Here is a 19423-nt window from a genome sequence, read left to right on the forward strand (position 1 = left end):
TGAAGGGAGGTGGGTGGGTAAGTGAAAATCCTGAAAAAATTAGAAGGTAAATACCTCTTTCTTCTCTTCTAGGCAAGATTCTCACTCCCAGTGAACAAGAAGCTCAACAGATGTCCCAAAAGAAAAATTAGACTAAACTGCAACAAGAACTGCAATAACAAGGCCAATTCCAACAGTGTGAAGTTTTTATGTATAGATATAAATATTTCTCTTTCTATCTCTTTATAATGCCTTTATCTATGCTTTTATAATGTTAATGCTTTTTAGTCCAATATTAAACACAGAGCTCTTCTTCGAGTTCTGTGTAAGCTCTCTCACGAACAGAAGTTGGTCCAATAAAAGATATTACCTCATCCACTTTGTCTTTCTAGTATCCTGGAACCAACATGGCTACAACAACAGTGCATACAATATCAAACACAACATTCAAGATGGCAGAAACAGAAGGAAAATCTTGTGCAAAAATTGGCCGACTGAAAACATGGAACTTCTCAAAATAGGAGAAAATTTCTGGGGATGGGAGAGTCTGACCTCAGTGATCTTCTGAGTTCTGGAGCACCAAGTCTACAATAGTATCCCCTCCTGCAGGATGCATCCACATATTAATTTTATATGTTGTGTAGATAGATAATCATGGAGCTTCTTTGCAGGCAAAGTTGAGGTTGCAACTTTGTGATGAATCAAATGAGCCTTACATATAGCTTCCTTGTCTCAGGTCAGTCAGGTCACAGCAAAGTGACAGGCTTTTAAGACATCCCATTTAGGCAATGATCCTTATAGTAATGATTTTGCCTAGAGTGTTGGCATCAAAACAAACAAACAAAAACTGGTAGTCTTCCTACAGGCACTACAGAAACAAAAGGACCTTTTGGCATTGGGTATATGGAGAAGGACCTCTCTGTGATGGAAATGTAGGTGTGACAAATGTTGAAAGGATGACAGACTCCTTAAATTGGATTTCCAACATCATCTTGGAGAGGAATCTTGGATGAGATTACACTTACCCTTGCAAAAATCTAGTAAAAGATGGGTCACTAGGGTCAGGAGTTTGCTCACTTTGCATGCTGAAGTCATTGCCACCAGAAAAAAAGATGTTTCATCTAAGGAACTTAAGCTCATAAGCCAAATAGTTGAAAAGGAGTTTCCATCAACTTTGTCAGGGCCACATTAATATCTTATGACACAGGGAGCTTTTAATTAAGGGTTTCAAAAGTATCAAGTCCCCCTTGAACCTGATGGCAGAAGGCTGCATAAATATTGGTCTACCTTCAACTAGCTCATGAAAGGCTGAAGAAGCTGCCAAATATAGCTAGTGCTTACATTAGACTCAGCCAGGTGAAACAAGTAGATCAGCAGATTCTGAGAATCAAGTAAAGAGGTCTCAAAGTAGGCTTGATTACACTACACTGCCAAGTTTTTCCACCTGGAATCACAGAGTCTTCTGGTAGATGACTTTTGAGAGCTACCTGCTCAAATATACCATACCTATGGATTTTCTATCCTGTTGGGAGCAGACTCACAAGTTGGAACAGATTGAGGTGCCCTGGTCTTAAGAGGCAATACGAAGCTAACTTCTATCTAATGGAATAGACTTTAGTAGTCAGCAATACATTGAGAGTCATATCTGTCTAGTCCAGTATGGGGCTAACAGGTTCATTAAACATATGATCCTAGTGAGCACTGCAAGTACCTCTGCTACATGGAGGGAATAGCAGGAAGGCATACAGAAGTTTCCTTCCCCTTGCCAATAAGGTATGTTTTAGTGCCATGAGCAAAAGACCAATAGCATTTTTTTCATATGTGGCAGAGAAATCCACCTGTGCTGTTTCTCACTGGAAAAAGGTCTGATCCACCAGTTCTCAGACTCAGAGAATACTTGTGAGGCTCTATTAAGGATTAATTCTGTCTGTCAGTGATTGTATTCTCTTTCCCTGCCGGATACATGATAACTTGGAATGCTTTGTGAGACAAAGTCCATTTCGACACCTGCAGGATATCCCAACACAGGAGGCAGAACACAGTGTTTCCCTGCTTATTTATGCAAACCACAGAGCCCTGCATTTCATTTTGAACCATATTAACTTTTGGGATACTGAGTCTCTGAAGGACTGCCATCATCTTCAAAACATTTGTATGTTAGCATATGGCAGTCAGAGGCTTAGGGATACCCACAGCATGGGGTTGCATCCCTGACCTTCTTGTCTAATAGCCACTGATGGACCTAGCCTCTATGAATCTATTTCTTTTTTGAATACAGTTATACGTCTGGCCTTCACAACATCAATTGACAATGAGTTCCACAGGTTGACTGCATTGTGTGAAGAAGTATTTTCTTTTTCATTTGTTTTACATCTGCTGCCTATTAATTTCATTGGGTGACTCCTAATTCTTGTGTTAAATTAAGTGGTAAATAACACTTCCTTATTCACTTTCTCCATACCATTCATGATTTTACAGACCTCTATTGTATATCCTCTAGTCACCTCTTTTCCAAGCTGAATTACCCCCGTCTTAACCTTTCCCTATATGGAAGCTGTTCATATGCCTAATCATTTTTGTTGCCCTTCTTTGTACCTTTTCCAATTCTAATATATCTTTTTTAGTTGGGCCAACCAGAACTGGACACAGGAGTCAAGCTGTTGGCATACCATGGATTTATATAGTGGCAATTATGATATTTAGTGACTTACTATCTATTCCCTTTCCTAATGGCTCCTAACATTCTGTTAGCTTCTTTGATTGCTGCTGCATACTGAGCTGATGTTTTCAGAGAACTAGCCACAATGACTCCAAGATCTCTTTCTTGAGTGGTAACAGCTAATTTAGACCCCCCGATCATTTTGTATGTACAGATGGGATTATGTTTTTCACTGTGAATTACTTAATCAGTGTTGAATTTCATCTGCCATTTTGTTGTCCAATCATCCAGTTTTGCGAGATTCCTTTGTAACTCTTTGCGGTCAGCTTTGGACTTAACTATCTTGAGTAATTTTGTACCATCTGCAAACTTTGTCACTTCTCTGTTTCTCTCTTTTTCTAGCTCATTTATGAATATGCTGAACTGCACTGGTCCCAGTATAGATCCTGTGGGGACCCCGAAAACTGACCATTTACATCTATCCTTTGTTTCCTGTCTTTTAACCAGTTACTGATCCATGAGAGGACCCCTCCCCCATCCCATGACTGTTTACTTAGCTTAAGAGCCTTTGTTCAGGGACCTTGTCAAAGGCTTTCTGAAAGTCAAAGTTCACTATATCCACTGGAACACACTTGTCCACTTGTTTACTGATCTCCTCAAAACATTTTAATAGTTTGCGGATTCTTCCCCAACAAATCATGTTCACCTATGTGTCTGATAATTCTGTTCTTTACTATCGTTTCAACCTATTTGCCTGGTACTGAAGTTAGGATTACCAGCCTGTAACTACCATGATAGCCTCTGGAGCCTTTGTTTAAAAAGGCATTACATTAGTTATCCTCCAGTCATCTGGTACAGAGGCTAATTTAAGCAATAGGTTACATACCACAGTTAGTAGTTCTGCAATTTCCTATTTGAGTTCCTTCAGAACTCTTGGCTGAATACCATCTGGTCATGGTGACCTATTACTGTTTAATTTATAAATTTGTTCCAAACCATCTTCTGCTGACACCTCAAACTGAGACAGTTTCTCATATGTCAACTAAAAAGAATGGCTCAGGAGTGGGGCTCTCCCTCACATGCTTTGCAGTGAAGACCGATGCAAAGAATTCTTGCAGGTTCTCTTATCTTCCTTGAGTGCTCCTTTAGCACCTCAATCATCCATTGGCTCCACTGGTTGTTTGACGGGTTTCCTGATTCTGATGTATTTTTAAAAAATATTGCTTTTAATTTGTGTGTCTTTTGGTAGTTGCTCTTCAAATTCTTTTTTTGGCCTGCCAAATTATACTTTTACATTTGACTTGCCAGGGTTCATGCGCTTTTTTATCTTCCTCAGTAGAACCTGACTTCCAATTTTTAAAGGATGCCTTCTTGCTTCTAACCAACTCACTTACTCTATTGTTTAAGCCATAGTAGCATTTTTTTGGTCCTCTATTTTTTTTATATTTGGGGTATACATTTAATTTGAGACTCTGTTATGGTGTTTTTTAAAAGTTTCCATGCAGCTTTCAGGCATTTAATTTGAATGGGAGGTGTTAGTAAGTCATTCTTAATTGAAGAATGTCCTTCAACTATCACAGGACCAAAAATGCCTAAGGTCATCTTTTATCTGGATGCAATATGGTAACCCCTTTGTTGCTTGCTTTCAAGGGAATCACGGAAATGTTTGGATGAAAGAGACCTTGAGAGGTCATCTAGTCCACCCCGCTGAGGCAGGACCAAGTAAACCTATACCATCCCCTGACAGATGTTTATCTAATCTGTTTTTAAAAACCTCCAACGATGGGGATTCTACAACCTCACTTGGTAACCTATTAGCACATGGCCAGTCCCTTTTAGAGGCAGGAGACATATTCATTTTGAGGGTGGCCACTGTGAACTTTTATTCAACCAGATTCTGGTTTCTCAGATCTAAGATAATAATATAATAATAATATGCATCCCTTTCCTTCACATTTCTCTCTTTACTTTATATTGCTTTATCATTTTCACCAAAGAGTTGTCATAAATTTTTTCCAAGTTTCGAGATAAACATATCTGCTTTAAGGTGCTGAATAAAATAAAGTATTCTACATGGATTTGCAGGTTATACTTGCACTGTATATTCTGCCCTTTTGTATCTTTCTAGGCAGATCTTTGCATATGGAAATTGATAAAAAAAAAAAAAGTAAACCTTGAACTCAGTGTTTCAACTACCCTGGGCAAGAGAATCTGCATGCCCCTCTTGTTCTCCCAATGTGTCAAAACCTTATTGATGGTTTTAGTTTTAATCAAATTAAATTAGAGCAACAATTTTATCACCTGATCCCAAGCTGTGATGACTCAACCCAAGATCAATGACTATTCTAATATGAAGGGGGAGATGTGAATTTGTGTTACTGAATTTTAATTGCTGTCATATTCACAGCATATTTATACTGATCCTATTATGATTACAGGAAAACTTATTGTATTCAGCTAATTATCTCTTTCAGTGGTGGGGTGGTCTGCTTGCTTAACAGTACAGCCAATGCAATCTCCAGCAATCCGCAACATTACATTTGTTAGCATATATTTTATGCAAACATTTATAATCTGAATTGGAAAACATCTCAAATGTTAGTGCACATTAATAGTGAACATAGTTAAGTATTAGACTGCACATGTTTTCCAGTAAACATGCATAGAATATATCTTTTGTTTTCATGATGGATTGCTAATTTGCATATAAATATATAGTGCAACTACAAAACACTAGAGGAAATTCACAGTTAAGTCTGAAAAACAAGAGCTGACATTCGAGCCTTAACAAAAAAATAAAAGGGCCACCCTGCCTGTCAGTCCAGATTCTCAGCCTTACATGATCAGTTACTTTAAGAAATTAGAACTGCTTTTGCCTATTCGATACACAGAAACAAACAAGGTTATGTTTATGAAAGACTATGTACCATATTACAACTACACGGTATATCAACCGCACAAAACAGAAAGGTGTGCTCAGTTTGAGAATACCGAGCTCAAATTTCATTAGAAAGTGTGGATGGGAGAGAAATACTAGCTTATATTTTATTAAATATCTTCCTGTAAACAATAGTGTGACCATATGAATATAATTTGCAATAGATCTCAATTATGCTGAATGTCTCCGATAGACTAGAACAAACAGACTATCAAATATGCATAAAATTTAATTTGCTATTACCTACAGGCATAGTAAAGAGATGCAGGTCAACCTACATGAATATTACTGCTAACACAGACTGAGAGCTTCTCTTCCCTTTCTCCTGGCACTGAATCAAATTAATACTACCGATTTTAGTAAACTCCATAGGTCAAATCCTGTTCAGCTTATGGACATGAAGGATCCCTTCGCTGGAAATGCTAATACAAGTCAGGCAAGCAAGATTTGGTATTGTAATTACAAATCTTTATTACAAGCCTGTCAGAGGTCATATAGCAACAACAACAGAATGAAACAAAAAAATGCACCACTGGAATTTTTAACAGAAAGTTTCCCTGCATGGGAGTGTTTATTTCAATTTGTACCACAGTTGTTATAGCAGCCAAAAGGGTTCCCCTTCTGCTAGGCACTGCATAAACATGGGGTAAAAAAAACTTCCCCTCTTCCAAATACTATTTAACAAGTACACTTAAAACATAAGTTTCTGACATTAAGTCATAAAAATTAAGGAAATTCAGAGCTAAAATCATTGTTAAAATTCAACAGCTGTTCTTTAGCAGATAGTTACAAAAGGTCACTCTAAAAACTTATCTTTAAAAACCACCATGTCATTACTGTAACATTTTAGGAGGAAAGCCTGGTTCACAGGATGCATAGAAACAGTTGCCTGAACTATGCTGACCTCTCTGATTGTGCCAGTCAACAAAGAAATAAACCACATCAATTTGATTTCAGCTGCATTAGAAACAAGTATTTGGAATTGGGAGAAAAATAAGGCAACAAATGCTTGTCAGATGGAACTGACAATCTGAAAGGAAAAAGTATTTTCAAAGCTTCTAAGACAGTATAATATTTCAGTTGTTGTACAAGCTAAAAGCTATTACAGGGCTGTTTATTTGGTTAAAAGGTTTGCGGGGGTGGGGAGAGGAGGTAAAACGCAAAAAGAATGCTGTGAAAACTCAGCAGAAGTGCAGCTCTACATATGGGAAATTCCTATTTAAAAATATTTTGGAGAAAACAGGAAATAAAAGAATGAACAATAGTACACCTCTTCCCCGATATAACGCTGTCCTCGGGAGCAAAAAAACCTTACCGCGTTATAGGTGAAACCGCATTATATCGAACTTGCTTTGATCCGCCCCCCCAGAGCACTGCTTTACTGCATTATATCTGAATTTGTGTTATATCGGGTCGCGTTATATCAGGGTAGAGGTGTACTAATATACCTTATACAAAATCTCCCTCCTCCAGATTTCACCAGCATGTCATGTCTTTTACATGAGTGCGGTTGTAGCTGTGTCAGTCCCAGGATATGAGAGAGACGAGGTGGGTGAGGCATTATCTTCTATTGGACCGACTTCTGTTGGTGAGAGAGACCAATTTGCAAGCTTACATAGAACTCTTCTTCAGGTCTGGGAAACAGTCAGCAAGTTGTCTCTCTGACCAACAGAAATTGGTCCAATAAAAGATATTACCTCACCCACCTTGTCTCTCTAATGTCTTCTACATGTAAATTTTTATACTACTGTTTTTATTTTGTGTTCTGCTTAACTCAAAGCACAATGGATCTGATCCAAAGCTCTCTGAGGATCTGTCCACACTTGAAATGCAACAGTGTCATAGCTGCACCAATGTAGTTGCGCCGCTGTAGCGCTTCAATGTGGACACTACCCATGTCAACGGGAGGGGTTCGCCAGTCAGCACAGATAATCCACCTCCCCCAGAGGGGTTACCTAGGTTGACGGAAGAATTCTTCCATCACTCTAGTGCTGTTTACACTGGGAGTCATATTGGTTAAACTACACCGTTCAAGGGGGGGTTCACACCTATGAGCGATGTACTTAAGCCAATTTAATTTTTTAGTACAGACCAGGCCTAAGTTAATTGTTTCACTTCAATGGGCTTTGGATCGGGCCTAATCTTGGCTCATAAAGTTACAACGCTAACAACAACAAATACATTAAGGATTTTTAAGACAAAATAACTCCCTCCACAAAGGGTGTGTGATGATTAATAAACTAATCAGTGCAATTTCTGAATACTACAAACACAACAAAATGCCTTGCAGTACTTATTTTTGACACACAAACTCAGTGATAGATAATCCAAAAATATTTTCCAAACTCCTGCATTTTATATTCTGCGTCAAGAAAATTATGGGGATTTAAAACCCCAAGAATAGATTTTTATAATGAAACCAATCAAAGAACTTTACATATTCCAGCCAAAATGGTGGTATTATAATCAAAGCTGTTACACTTATTAAAAAAAAAAAAAGTGAAAAAGTTCTGTTTATCTTTTGCCTGGGGAAAGGGGAACAAAGCAAGTGCAAGGGTGGTCAGCATTCATAATGAGTCTCATAAATAAAGGAAATTATGTGCACAGTTATTCATGAAGTACTTTTTCCTCCTTTTGTTTACTGTCCTGTAAGGTTCCGTACACTAAAAAACAGGAAGAATGAAAAAGGCTGACGCAGTCAGGAACATCCCTATTGTGTTTACTTTCTGAAGTTTCACATGGATTAGAAAGCAGCATTATATGAAAGAGCCTGAATAGTGATCTATGAAGTAGTCTACTTGAACATATACAGAGAATGTCTCAGAATCTAATGGTCACATTTTCTTCATTTGTTTCCCAACACCTCAATTCCTTCTAGAATGCCTGTACTTATTGCAAAGCCTTTCTCATGTGATCTCTCAGCACTTTAAAGATCAATCCTACACTAAATGTCTAGCATTTCGTATCTAAGAAAGCATGCTAATGGATTCTCTGCTTTTAAAAAAAAATCAAATGCTTTTTAAAAAACAATATTTAATTTTTTGTACTGAACAGATTAGAAACATTGTCAGGGATATCTACTCAAATTCCAAGACTGACAAACAGGAAGAAAAATTAATGTCATGACTACTGTTATCATAAAACCTCATATGCTGAATACAAACATCTGCTTTAAAGTGAACTGGCAGGAAAACAAGCAGTTCTATGAAGCAATTTAAACAATCCCCATGGCTCTAATTTACTGGGTCCTTATGGGAAAACTGATTACCTCCATAGAGATCCGTCTGTGTATCCGGTTCCTGAGGCAAACACCTGTAGGAGATTGGACTTCATCAGATGATGTTCCAGAAGCTTGGTCACTTTCACCATCTGATCCCATTTTCAGATTTTCATGTACTATATCTAAATGAAAGAAAGTCAATCCTTATTCTTCTAAACAAATCTCATATGTGGAGAAGCATTGTAACCTTTAGTATGTACTGCTTTCTGTCAGACCTAGAGGCTTACTATCACTATTCTTGCTATTCTCTTTTTATGGCTCAAAAATAGCATAAAAAGATAAAGTCTTAAAAATACTTTCCCAATAAACCATGCATACATAAATAAATGTGTATTAGTTTTCCATTATTATTCTAATTTAGGCTGTGGTAGTACCCACCATGTGTTCAAACACAAAGACAGACATAGTTCCAGTCCCATCCCATAACCCCTCAGTCCTCAAATTCTTGAGCTTGTTTCACTTCTCCTTTTTGTGGTATTCTTGGAACAGGAAAATTCCACTGTCTAGGGAAATCCCGAGAGTTCAGAGAAAAATCGGAGACCTCATTAGTTAGAAAATGTGATGCCTAAGGCAAAAATATTCAAATTTGTGTGCCTAACATTAGGCATGTAAATCCATATTTAAAGAGAGAGAAAAAAACAAAAACGGGTGGCCTCATTTTCAGACGTGCCAAGCATGGGAACCTTCAGGTGCTCAGAACCTCTGAAAAGATCAAGCCAGTTCTGTTCAGGTGCCTAAATACAGATTTAGAATGAATAAATGAATTTTGCGGAGAACTTGATGTACTTACATATTTCTTGGGGGGTGGGGAGGGAGGAATTGAAATTGATTCACTTGGGGAAGATTTATGTAATGGACCGCCTATTTAAATGATCAGAGGGGTAGCCGTGTTAGTCTGGTTCTGTAGAAGCAGCAAAGAGTCCTGTGGCACCTTATAGACTAACAGACGTTTTGCAGCATGAGCTTTCGTGGGTGAATACCCACTTCTTCGGATGCTTGCTCATGCTGCAAAACGTCTGTTAGTCTATAAGGTGCCACAGGATTCTTTGCTATTTTAATGATGTGTGCAATTTTTATGTAAACTGCATAAAATATTTGTCTCTCAAGCCCCTACAGAAAAATCACTAAAAAAAATAGACATGGAACCAATGGCTGTATCTCCCAGGCAAAAAATGCTCCACTCCAGCAGGGAAATGGGGCAAAGAACTAAGAAATTCAAGATGCCTTTACTGACAAAGAGAAGAGCGAGGGATAAGGAAGGCAGGAGAGCAGCAGCTTCCTTCTGAAGGCCAACAGGACACTGAACCTGGAAAAGGATCCAGTAGCCCACCACTGCCTCCGAAGATCTATAGTAAAAAGGCCTATGCCCAAATGAATCCTAGAGAAGAAACAATCCAATAAAGGATGTGTCTCAAAAGATAGAGAGGTAGCCTCTTTGAATCTAGGAACAAAACACACAAAAACCTGAGAACAGATTTTCCCCAGAGTACAAAAGAGAATTGGAGGGGCCCCAGAAATCGTTTAATTTTATAGGTAAAATTCTGCTATCTCAAAAAGCCAGGCAAATCCTGTTCAATCTCGCCCCAAAATATTTGATGATATTGTTAATCTTCATTTTAAATTATTACAACAATATAGAAGACAAAGGATGGAAGAATGTTCCATCTATCAGTGTGCTGGAAAGTTGGCCTTTCTTTGGGAGAAGTAAAGGTTATCATAAAAGGCGTCCCAGAACATATCCTAGAAAAGAATTTGTGAGTGAGTGACCAGAACCTGCCAAGACTGAAGTTTTCAAAAGATCAAATTCTTCTTCAGACCAGGAGACTCTATAGTTCAGTGGTTCTCAAACTTTTTTTACTGGTGATCCCTTTTACATAGCAAGCCTCTGAGTGTGATGCCCCTTATGAATTTAAAACACTTTTTAATATATTTAACACTATTATAAATGCTGGAGGCAAAGCGGGATTTGGGGTAGAGGTTGACAGCTCATGACCCTCCATGTAATAACCTCATAACCCCCTGAGGGGTCCCAATCCCCAGTTTGAGAACCCCTGTTATAGTTCATTTTACAGGACAGAAAATTGGTATAAAAAGAGTAGCTGATTCACACACAGAACAGAATGTGGATTTAGTCTTAAAGTGCTTCAGTGAAACACGCAGATTCACAAAAAACATGATACTGACATGAAGATGAACTGTCTCCTGGGTATGAATTTAGCAATGATATGGAAATGCATGAATAAGTTGGATTCTAATAAAATTCAAGCTACTATGGTATGTTCACAGTATTTCACCTTCATGATTTGGACTGGATGAAAGTAAAGGAGCTGCTCTTCTTCCATCACAAGGCAGCATGCAGGAAACATTTGACAAATATTTACCTCAGGTTCAAAACCTAGAGGCACCTTGTTGTGAGTTAAAGATATTTCAAGACTTTCAGAAATGGATACCTAGAAGTTAGAATCTTAATTACATAATCAGGCAACTAAATCAGCAGCTACATCAGGGGTAGGCAACCTATGGCACGTGTGCCAAAGGCAGCACGCAAGCTGATTTTCAGTGCCACTCACACTGCCTGGGTCCTGGCCACCGGTCCGGGGGGCTCTGCATTTTAATTTAATTTTAAATGAAGCTTCTTAAACATTTTAAAAACCTCAGGGGATCGGCGGCCCTCCACTTGCCCTCATAGGGAACTTTTGCCGCTTCCTGCAGCACGCCTGGTGCCAGTGGAGTGGGCGGAGGCCTCTGCTTTCTCAGCACAGGGGGAGCTTGGGAAGGTGTCAATGTCACCACAAGTTTGGGTCCCCTACCGCTCCCGGGAGTTGGTGGTGGATCCTTTAAGGGGCTACGGGCCCCGATCGGGGAGGCGCATCCATGTGGCTCCGGAGTGGTAGGGTGGCCCAAACTGGGTCCTTTACCCTATGCCCCTTGGCCTTTCTTGCCCAGTACCAGGGAGCCATGCTTCTTTTCTTTCTGGACACCGGCAACAGGAGTGCGCTGTGCACCAAAGCTGAGGTACTAAGAGACAAGTCTTGGCGGGACAGCTCAGAAGCCAGACGGAGGGCAGTCTCCATGAGGATAGCCCTCAAACAAATATCCCGCTCTTTCAGAGTCCTGAGGTGAAAATGTTTACAAATACGACACTTGTCCTTCACATGCGATTCCTCCCAACACTTGAAGCAGCTGCTGTGGGGGTCACTTCCAGGCATAGTCCTGTTAAGCCCTGTGTGGACTGGAAACCTCGGAGACCAGGGCAGACCCCACCTGGGGCAAAGTCCCTACTGGGACTCTAACGTCTAACTACGCTTAACAACTACTTAACACTAACTCATTAAGTCAGAAGGGACAAAACCGCTAGCCTATGCTATGCAAGGAAAGGTGCTCCGACTAACCACCATGGGCAGTAAGAAGGAACTGAGAGGGTGTCGGGCTGGTGATGCCTGATATAGCGATGCATGAGCACGGCACTCAAGGGGGCACCACAGCCGACCCTATGGATACCACTAAGGCAGGGGTGGTCAGCCTGAGCCTGAGAAGGAGCCAGAATTTACCAATGTCCATTGCCACAGAGTCACAGTAATATGTCAGCAGCCCATCAGCTCCCCTGCTCCCACTCCCAGTGCCTCCCGCCCACTGACAGCCCCGCCAATCAGCATCTTCCACTCCCTCCAAATTCCTGATCAGCTGTTTCGTGGTGTGCAGGAGACTCTGTGGGGATGGGAAGGAGCGAGAGCGTGGCAGGCTCAGGGGAGGGCACAGGAAGGGGCAGAGCAAGGGGTTGAGCAGTGAGCACCCCCCCGACATATTGGAAAGTTGGTGCCTGTAGCTCCAGCCCTGGAGTTGTTGCCTATACAAGGAGCTGCATATTAACTTCTGAAGAGTCGCATGTGGCTCCAGAGCCACAGGTTGGCCACCCCTGCGTTAACGAAAAAATCTCTGACAACCGCGCATGTGGGTGTGCACACACCTAGAATGAAATCGACATGAGCAAGCAGTCGAAGAAGAATTCCCATAATTCATGCCAATGCAAGATGACAAAGATGTAGGAGTCTTCACCATTTATAAACCTCATATGATTTGAAAGACAAACATCAAATCAAAATAGTCACAAACATTTTAATACATTATGAAGATAAAATCTATGAGACTATGAATAAAAGGAGACTTCCTGGTCAGATTTAGGTTCAGAAAAAAAATAAGGTTTAATAAAACCTAAGACCAACAGAAAAGCTTCAAAAGGGAGCAAGCTGTTTACAAACAAATTATCTTACTACCTCGGCAACCATAACACTGCAGTCTGAGTTCATGTACTCCAAGGAAAAAAACCTGCCAATGTTTCTCCAACAATTTTTATGTGAATGGTATCATTCAAAAGTAAGCAATCTGTGGATGTACAATTCCGGTACTTTTTTTTTTCCAAAGCAAGTCAACATTTCTTTAAAGGCTAATGTTTTGTGCTGGACTGTTCCACAGATGATTTTCCTCCTAATGTTATTATCCCACTAGTGGGAAAGAAGAACAGATGAAAAGAAGAACCGGAAAAAGGAAGAATAAGTAGTAAAAGATGAAGGGTGCGTGTATTTGCATGATTCATTTCCGATATCACACTCCCAATGAAGATGTAACTATTCCACTGAACTATGATCATCCAATATGGCAGCAGAAAAGGATGGAAAGACAAAGAAAACACAAGAAAGAGCAGGTGCAATTACACTAATCCTGGGACATGATGCCAGCTAGCATGTACCAGTAATTCATTTAAACTTCCACTGATTCATGAAATTGGGGCGGGGCTGGGGAGTTAATCTCAGAAAGAAAGAAAAAAAAACTTCCAAAGAACCCAGGGATGGAGGGACAAAGATAAAAGGAAAGACAGCAAATTGTAGGAGAGAGAAGAGATAACTAAAAATAAGTTACCCGAAGGTCCGTGACATGCTAATTACAGAATGCAAGATTAACATGTTAACTGTATTCGCAGCATCACTTTACATATAAAGAAGCAATAACTGCTTTGAAAATTGTCTTGCATGTGTTACTTCAAGAAGATAATTATGTAGCTGCTGGTTAGGTCTAAAGAGCTCTTATTTTGGAGGAAAATTTTGGTACCCAGCATCTTCTTCTAGCTCCTACTTGTCATATCCACTATGCTCTAGCTATGAAAATACAGATAAGTTTACTCCAACAAAATGCAAAAAATAATGCCCAGAGTTTAAGATTCTCAGATTTTGAATTCTACTTTAATATAGAAAAGTTAACAGTCACCTCAAAAATAAAGCCAATGACACACATTCTCCCACAATACTACTAAATACAATACTACTACTTTTCAGCTAGAAAACAGCTATTCTAAGATAAATGTTCATGAAGTATTTTCTCTTATGCAACTAATCATTTAGTTAAAGATTTTTAGTGAAAGTCTGAAGAACAGGGTATTTCCTCACAACTCATGTATAGAGAAAACCTACAATTTTATAAATAAGTATTCTTTTTTCATAAAAAAATACAATATCCAAAAATGTACATTAATCCTATTATTGTACAGAATTTAAATGTTACATCTGACAAACCAGTTGACTTCTTCGCATCTATCCACACAAATGAATTACCTACATAGAATTAAATATTTACACTTTGCCTTCCCATGAGATGCAAGGGGCTGCTCCTCATTCAGCCCAAGCAAAGCCTAGCTATGTAAAAAGTATGGGCATTTTGCGCCCTCAGACTACATCAAGAGGTGGTCCCTGCAGACTGTGCAGAGGAGGGAAATCCTATTCCTCCCTATGTTGGCACCAGCTGCACAGTTCCACAGTCAGAGGCAGAAACACTCTGCACTGTGTTGTTAGGAGGGAGAGGCAGAGAGCAGAAAGGGAAGGCTGAAAGGGAACAGTTAATATTACAGAACGCAGTAAAATGCAGATAATTCTATTCTACTCTCAAAGATGCACAGTTCTAGCATTGGAGGAACCTGGCTGAATACCACTTTCATTTGGCACTAGGTTCAGAAGTGAAAGGGGAAGCGCAAAAAATTCATAAAATTTGCATTAATTCTCAATTGATCCTTTTTTTCTAGTACCAACCAGGGTTGTCAAGCGATTAAAAAAATTAATCGCAATTAATCACACTTTTAATAATAGAATATCATTTATTTAAACAGTTTTGGATGTTTTCTACATTTTCAAATATATTGATTTCAATTACAACACAGAATACAAAAAGTGTTCAGTGCTCACTTTATATTTATTTTTTATTACAAATATTTGCACTGTAAAAAACAAAATAGTATTTTTCAATACACCTAATACAAGTACTGTAGTGCAATCTCTTTATTATGAAAGTTGAACTTACAAATGTAGATATATGTCCAAAAAATAACTGCATCCAAAAATAAAACAACGTAAAACTTTAGAGCCTACAACTCCACTCAGTCCTATTTCTTGGTCAGTCAGTCAATCGCTCAGACAAACAAGTTTGGTTACAATTTGCAGGGGATAATTCTGCCCACTTCTTATTTACAATGTCACCTGAAAGTGAGAAGAGGCATTCACATGGCACAGTTGTAGCCAGCGTTGCAAGGTATTTACATGTCAGATAAGAAGCAGTCCGCAGTATCTCCCGTAAATGTAAACAAACTTGTTTGTCTTAGCGATTGGCTGAACAAGAAGACTGAGTGGACTTGTAGGCTCTAAAGTTTTGCGTCATTTTATTTTTGAGTACAGTTATGTAAAAAAAAAAATCTACATTTGTAAGTTGTACTTTCACGATAAAGAGATCGCTTGTATGTATTACTTGTACTACAGTACCTGTATGAGGTAAATTGAAAAATACTATTTCTTGTTTATTATTTTTACAGTGCAAATACTTTTAATCAAAAATAATAATATAAAGTGAGCACTGTACACTTTGTATTCTGTGTTGTAATAGAAATCAATATATTTGAAAATGCAGAAAAACATCCAAAATATTTAATACATTTCAATTAGTATTCTATTGTATTAACAGTTTTTTTAGTTAATTACGTGAGTTAACTGCGATCAATCGACAGCCCTAGTACCAACTAAGAACTCAATAAAAATAATTTAAATTATTACAAAATGCTCATAGCAATTCGCCTTTTTTTGGCCAGTGTGCAAAATTAATGGTGGCGTAGGGCCAGCAATATAACAAACTATTGAACAAATTTTTTAAAAAATAATTATTTGCCCCAAAGAGTAGATCACAAAAACTGCTGAGATCACAACAAAAAGATTTACACAAACTGTGATTATGATTAAAAGAATTAACTGACAGTTCTTTGCTTAGATTTTTTAAAATTTAAACACATACCACATTTTTTTCCAACTCAAACAGCTAAAGAACCCATAATTTCTGGCATATTCAATTAACGTACCTCCTGTAAGTTTTTTAATACTGTGGTCATAGGTACCTTAGACATCACTAAAATAGATAATGTTTTGTAACTATTACACATGTCATTAAAGGGATACGTGGGTGATTTCCATGAAATAATACCCTGTATGCTCTTTTTTTCAATTCTCTTCTTTAAAATCTTAAATGAGATATTCAACAATTTAAAGTCTTGTTTTTATGACAACCTTAGCAATACTTTTGCATTCCCAGAACAGCTTTAGAACTAAGGTATAAGAACTGTATCTGCTGTGAAGAACCAATATTAACTTAATATATAAATGACCAAAATAGTAAATTACCTAATCTGCTTCCATTCCTAGGCATTGCCATGAAAGAGCCAAGGCTGCCTCCTATAACGCTATGTGGTCTCCGTAAAGGGGGCTTCTTGAAAGATCCCGTGTATTGGTGAAGAAATGAGTGCATACTGTGAGACGTCGGAGGCCTGCCATTCTTCACAATAGGCTCTATAATTCACAAGGCCCAAATGTTCATCCCGATGAACAAGTGAGAGATTCAGGAACATGTCAGAAGAAAAAGAAGAGAAAATTGTTACTACGCAGATAATCTCCACTCACTGGATGTTTTACTTTTTCAGTATTGAAGCTAGTTGGAGAACACAATATTATTGGAATTCCCTTACTGGAAAACTATTACAAACAAAAAAAAACGTTAAACACTCCAGAGCTTGCATGAAGATCCACAACATCTGAAGTTGGGTCAATTCCTTAACAACTGTAGGTTTTCCACAAAAACACTCACCACAAAAACCATAAAACCAAAAATCCCAAGCATCAAAAGCAGATTACAGACCAGAAGATACCCATTTAAAGTATGCATAGATATTTATTTCCTTTAAGCTTACTTAGCAATGGCTTCATCTTCACCATCATGTTTATATGAACCTTGCAATTTTCTAGTCTGCATGAGGGGCAAATTCACCAGCGAGCCTTCAGAGGCTTATCAGCCCCTCTCCTCTTAGTAGACTTGAAATAGAGGATTTACTGTAAGCCTTAGCTGAAAGTCTACCAAACCACTCTCAGACCACAGTAGCAATACCACAATTAAGTCTATTAATCACTTACATTGTAACATCAGAACAGGTAACAGGAATGTCATTCTTATTTTGGCTTTTCAGATGGGGAGATCAGAACCGAACATAGCATTTACTCACAGTAAAAGGACTGTTCTTGTAAGTATTTTTACCCTTAAATTATTTACACATACTTTCAACCTTAATTTTCTCTAAAAAATACACAGAAAAGAAGTGTACAAAATTATTTCAACAATGTTATATTTGATATTGCAATCAGACAAAAGTCAGGGAGGAGTTACAGTTCCCTCAGCAACCTCAACTCTATTCCCTCCTACATGTCTTATAATAGTCATTCACAATATCATCATACAACAGATTATAACAACACCGGACAACTCAATTAATTTACCAAGTTAATGAAGAAATATTGTCAATTTAAACAATTTTTCCCAGTAATACAGAAATGCATTAATCATGGAACAAACATACATGGATATAATCTTTACTACACAGGGCACACTCCTGCCCTCTAATATAAAATACTCTTAAGATTTATAAAATTAGCTGCTTCCTCATAACATATTGCACACAGCAATGCATACTTACATGTTGGAGAGATGAATAGAACCTATGTACTCGAGTTAAGTACACTGTTGGTCTCTTTATAGATTCTATCAATTTTCTTTTTCCCTAACTGGTTCTCTTCTTGCAGTTACATGTATGTTACTAACAGGACCAAATTAGATCAAAGAACTCTAGCACAGCATAATCACTCAGGAATTAGATAACTGTGCTGCCAAATAGGAAACTGAAGCTTGAGTGCAATTTGTAAAATCTTTCTTCCCTGCACCTATGGCAAATATGTCCATGACAAAGGTTTACACATGTCTCCTGGGATAGGGCACAATCTGCGATGTTATTCCATTATGCCAGAAGCTGATTCATATTCTGCTTCTGGAGGGAACTAAGAACCTTGTTGTTGGGAAACACAGACACACTCTCTCTCTGAAGGGATTTAGCCATGAGTATGTATTTTATGGAGAGCAGAGTTTCAAAGGCAAACCAAAATAATATTACAGCAAAAATCAAGCAACTAAGTTCAATCAGTGTCTTGGAGGTAAAAACTTTTGGCAATCTGATTATGATAGGTTTAATGGGAGAGAGAAAGAAGCATATGGACATAACTGCCCAAGCATGTGCTTATAAATTTAAAAAAATGAAATTAAGAAATAGTTGACTTTCCACAGGAATAGTATACAAGCACAAAATCACTTCCAGTCAGCTGCTTTAGGAAAAAACTGTCCAAATAAATAATTTAGACAGTGAACCGAATGTGAAAAGACAGGCCTGCACCGCTGCAAACCTTTCTGCAGTTTTCCTCAATTAGCATCTTTCATAAATAGATACTTGTCGGAGAATGAAGCAAATATGCTCTACATGTGTTTGTGACATAATCTGTGTCCTCATCTTCAAGGTTCTGCACATCTCTGTCTCAACTAAATCTTTATTCTTGTTTCTAATTAGATGCTACATTAACCCTTTGGATCCACAAGTGATGCCAGCCTCACCAAGCTCAAAATTCCCTCATTCATATCTTTGTACCTTCTCCCATTGTTATTCCTTATACCCAGAATGACTGGAACAGGCACGCAATCCACCTTTTCATTCAAGTTTATATTGAAAATCTACTTCTTTTCCAAGTCCTAGAAATGTTGACCCACATGATTATAATGCCAACACTTCCTTAATTTATTTTAAAAACTGATCAAACTTATCTTCACCCTCCAAGTCTCCTGTTAAGTTCTTATTTTATCTTTGTCCATCTTTTAGACAGTAAAATCCTCAGACTGGAACCAGACAGCTGGGCCTTGTATAATTCTGATCTCAGTGTCACTGCTTAACAAATAATAAAGCTAACTATGAAAATCCAAATGGTAGCTTAATAATAGTTTGCTGCCTGGGATGATCTGAGGGATTTACACTGACACTGACTGGTTATGAGTTTTATTTATGGTGAGTTTTTAAATGTTAGATACTGTTAGTAGATTTGTGAAGTCCTTCGTATTAAGGATATGATACTTTTGTTCAAATTATATTTGTACAGGTGTGTAGAGTTTTAAAAGGTAC

At 38.2% G+C, this 19423-nt stretch overlaps 1 protein-coding gene across 1 annotated transcript in view; it reads right to left on the reverse strand.

Moving 5' to 3' along the window:
* CDK17 (cyclin dependent kinase 17) overlaps nucleotides 1-19423 on the reverse strand; it is a 184579-nt gene that overhangs the window by 52313 nt on the left and 112843 nt on the right. The window contains exons 3-4 of the mRNA XM_044982975.1: nucleotides 16563-16727; nucleotides 8845-8978 (exon numbers count right to left, since the gene is read on the reverse strand). Of these exons, the coding sequence (XP_044838910.1) occupies nucleotides 8845-8978; nucleotides 16563-16727 (299 nt within the window). The remainder of the gene's footprint in view (nucleotides 1-8844; nucleotides 8979-16562; nucleotides 16728-19423) is intronic.

Source organism: Mauremys mutica, chromosome 1, assembly GCF_020497125.1.
Source record: "Mauremys mutica isolate MM-2020 ecotype Southern chromosome 1, ASM2049712v1, whole genome shotgun sequence".
In the NCBI taxonomy this organism is placed as follows: domain Eukaryota; kingdom Metazoa; phylum Chordata; order Testudines; family Geoemydidae; genus Mauremys; species Mauremys mutica.